Raw genomic sequence first — 4,005 nt, 5'->3', positions numbered from 1 at the left:
CAAAGGAATCAATGGTATTAGATGACGACAACCCTATGTTGAACTACCTCCGCAAGAAGAGTCGTTCACTTGTATGGCATATTTGCTGACACAAGAAACTCTCTCTCAATACAGAAAGCACCCAAATGAAGAAAATCAGAATTTAGAGATGTGTTATGATATCAACGGTCTTAAAGTTAGATTTTTTTTGTTCCTTTTCTGGTGACAATCAAATGTGTTTTGGGTAATTAGGTTTTAAGAAAAAATGGTAAAATTAAGAAAATAGAAAAAGTTTAGTGGGGTATTTTGGTAATTTAACATCTTTCGTCATCTGACTTGCCAGTTAAGGGGGTATTTGTCACAAAGTAAAGTACAGGGGGTCTTTCTTGCAAATTAAACTATAGGGGGTTTTGTCACTGACCCCATAGTACAGGGGGTCTTTTATATATATATATATATATATATATATATATATATATATATATATATATATATATATATGTATAGAAATATATGTATATCGGTCGGTTCGGTTAATCACCGGTTTTCTATATTGGTTTACTGAAAGCGAACTGACCGGTTCGGTTAATCAATTTTTTGGATTTTTTGCTCAGCCCTAAGAGGTAGGGGTGTCCATGAAAAACTGAAAAATCGAACCGAACTGAGAAAACAGAATCGCAAAATGCGATTAACCGAATCGGTTGGTTCAATTTCAGTTCGGAATTTTTGAAGAACAGAAGGACCGGTTCGGCTTTCGATTAACCTATAAAAAAATCGACTGTTAACCGAATTGACCAGTATATATATTTATATGTATATTTTATAAATACTTTTAATATATGTCACATATTTTCTATGTATTTTATATAAATGTATATATTCATTAAATATAAATATATACTTATATTATATTTATAATGATCTATTTACAAATATATTATATATTTTTAAAATATTTATAATATATTATATATCATTTATTATTTATAATATAATATTATATATATGTTTATATAATATATATTATAAATATAAAAAACCGAAAAACCGAAGAATCGAACCGGTCAAAAACCGAAACCGGCGGATCGGTTAACCGGTTGTACGGGTTCGGTTTCGGTTTGGCAAAATAAAAAAACCGGAACTACCGGTTCGATTTACAAAAAGGGGCCATGGTTCGGTTAACCGAACCGTGGACACCCCTAGAGGTAGAGCCGCCGCATTGCTCCCGCTCTCTGAGGAAGGAGAAGGACGAACCCCTCTGGGCTGCAGATTGTAGCAGAGCAGTCATGGTCGGTGTCGGTTTATGAGTTATTTCATCTATCTTCTTTGTCTTACCTTTTTGATTCCTCGTCTATTCTGTAAAGTTTCCAATATTTTCTCTCCATCTTTCAGGTGAAGTATTCCAGGGAGCCGGACAATCCAACCAAGTGTAAGCATTTTAGAGCTGTCATTCTCTAATTCTTAGTTACTTTTCAATTACTGTTCGGATGTGCCATAAACATTCTAGGGTTTCTCAGTGTCGCCTTGCGTTGCTCCTGAAAAACCTTTTTTTTTTTTTCTGAGGTATTTTTTGGCGCCTTTCTTGCTACCAGTACACTATATTTCACTGGATGTATTGCTCTTATGTGCTTTTCTCCGAACAGTGTTTTTGATTTATTTTCGCTTCGCGTGCTCTGATTTGTTTCCTGGCGTTCATTTTGCAGCCTGCAAGGCCAGGGGCTCGGATCTAAGAGTTCATTTCAAGGTGCGTTGATCTGAAGTTGTTCTTACCTCTCTGCTTTCGTTGAATTGCTGATTCGAATTGTAATGCGTTTTTTTTTTCATTATGGTTTTGTACTTTTGTTCTCAACACTGTATCATCATTGTTATTTGTGAAAATGGAAAAGAAATTTGGCTCATGGCTTAGTACTTGGGGTTGTAGAGAAAACTTGTTATTGCTATTAATTTTTTGTTTGCTTATAAGGTTTAATGGACTAGCATGATTCAAGATCCTTTGCCCTGGTGATGATCCGATCTGCTGTACTGCGTAGAAAATGAACTAGATACACTTTTTGTTAATAGAGTCCAAAAGTTTGAATGATGAAATGGGACGATTATAACCATTTGATCAAGGACTGAAACTTTTATATATGAACATTTGTTATGCTAGGAACATGGATTTATGAGTTAGTTAGCTCTGCTGATGAATTGTGAGTCTGTATTTCTATTTGGGGTTCAACTAGCATGCCAATTAACTTGTCATACTTGTTTGGTTACTTTCTTCTTAGAACGAGGCAATGCTGAAACTTGCATTGGTTCTTTTGATTGGTTTCCACACCTGATGAAAAGCAGGGTCCTGTTGCTCATGTGAACAGGTCTCTCGTAAACTTCAGGGAAATTGTTTACATTGTTATTGGGTGAACCTCTGTAAGTGGTTTTGATGACAGAAGGTTCAGTAAATGATGTTACATTATAAACACAATTTGATGCTTTATTTGGGGTTCAACTAGTGTGCCAATTAATTATCATACTTATTTGCTTAACATTCTCCTTTGAGGAAGGCAATGTAGAAAATTGTAATGATTTTTTTTTTAATATATGAAAAAGATTAAGAATTGTTCTATTTTTTCTTAAGATGTGTTGAGTTCATTATTCAAATTACTGGATCTTAACTGTCTTAACTGTACAAGAAGGTATAATTAGTACATTGCATACTTTGTGCATTTACTGTTTTTTTTTTTTTTCTTACTTGGATGTTTTGGAAATACAGAACTCATGCCCTATACTTATTTTCTCAGAACACCCGGGAGACAGCACATGCAATTAGAAAGTTGCCTCTGGCCAAGGCTAAGAGGTATTTGGAGGATGTGTTGGCCCACAAGCAAGCCATTCCATTCCAACGCTTCTGTGGTGGTGTTGGTCGAACAGCTCAAGCTAAAAACCACCATCCAAATGGGCAGGGACGCTGGCCTGTTAAGTCTGCCAAATTCATTCTAGATTTGCTTAAGAATGCTGAGAGTAATGCTGATGTATGCTTGATTCTAGATAGTTATTGATTTTCTTTTTTCTATTTTTTTGCAGTTAAACTATATACATGCTAAAGCATACTTAATACCATTATTTTTTTTTCCAGGTGAAAGGTTTGGATGTGGATTCGCTGTATATTTCACACATCCAGGTAAACCAGGCCCAGAAGCAGAGACGCCGAACATACCGTGCTCATGGGAGAATTAATCGTGAGTTTTTTTTTTTTTAATTTTGTTTTAAAATATTACATTATTTTTTATGGTTTTGGCTTCTGGCTCTTAAATGTGATTAATTATTTTTTTCACAGCCTATATGTCTTCTCCTTGCCACATTGAGTTGATTTTGTCTGAAAAGGAAGAAACAGTGAAGAAGGAGGTAATCAGTATCATTTTATCATTTAAATATATTTATGGGATAAACTGAAGAACTAGGGCATGGAAATGACGGTTTGTGTTGTGTGATTGTGAATAGATTAACCGACTCAGAAGTAATTTTGCTTTTCTGTAGCAAAACAACACTTTGTATTTAGTTTTTTTTTTCTTATGTTGGATCATTTTGCTTTTGCAGCCTGAGACTCAGTTGGCTCCAAGAAAAACTAAGAAGGCTCAAGCTCTAAGAAGTGGTGCTTCTTCTTGAGTGTTTTGTCCGGGGGATGGTTCCTAGTAGTTCTTAATCGTTTCATTGTCCTCTTTCCCAGACTTTAGTTTCTTAAAAATGTTTTGTTTTTTAGTACTGTTGGTGTCTGTTGAAACCAATCGCTTTTCTGATTTATATTTCATCAGTGTTCTATTTGGTTTACTTTTTGGGTGGAATTTTTTTTATAGTTATTAAATTAGCAGTGGAAAAATCTGCAGTCTGCACACGTAATTCCTCAAATTATCTTCAGAAGATGCCTTTTGATGGATTAATTCGACAAAACAATCATCATGTGGTCTAGTAAACTACTCGAATTCAGTTATAGTCTACTAGACAAGCAAAATATTTGAAGTTGAAGCTGGGATGGCAGCCAGCAGTTTTACC

The 4,005-nt window shown here is 34.8% G+C and overlaps 1 protein-coding gene and 1 non-coding gene across 2 annotated transcripts; both read left to right on the top strand.

Moving 5' to 3' along the window:
- The first annotated feature begins 1,141 nt into the window (after positions 1-1,141).
- LOC148846014 (large ribosomal subunit protein uL22y-like) lies at positions 1,142-3,783 on the top strand. The gene is made up of 7 exons (XM_088956153.1): positions 1,142-1,268; positions 1,372-1,408; positions 1,683-1,723; positions 2,757-2,987; positions 3,092-3,194; positions 3,293-3,360; positions 3,553-3,783. The coding sequence occupies exons 1-7, from the start codon at positions 1,149-1,151 to the stop codon at positions 3,619-3,621; spliced, it is 669 nt and encodes a 222-aa protein (XP_088812279.1). The 5' UTR covers positions 1,142-1,148; the 3' UTR covers positions 3,622-3,783.
- LOC148846015 (small nucleolar RNA snoR74) lies at positions 2,301-2,431 on the top strand. The gene has a single exon (XR_016102751.1). It is a non-coding gene; the product is annotated as a small nucleolar RNA snoR74 (small nucleolar RNA).
- Positions 3,784-4,005: the final 222 nt, after the last annotated feature.

Source organism: Nelumbo lutea, chromosome 7, assembly GCF_056320005.1.
Source record: "Nelumbo lutea isolate HS-2025 chromosome 7, American lotus-T2T, whole genome shotgun sequence".
Taxonomy (NCBI): Eukaryota; Viridiplantae; Streptophyta; class Magnoliopsida; order Proteales; family Nelumbonaceae; genus Nelumbo; species Nelumbo lutea.
This window is presented reverse-complemented; position numbering and strand designations above follow the sequence as displayed.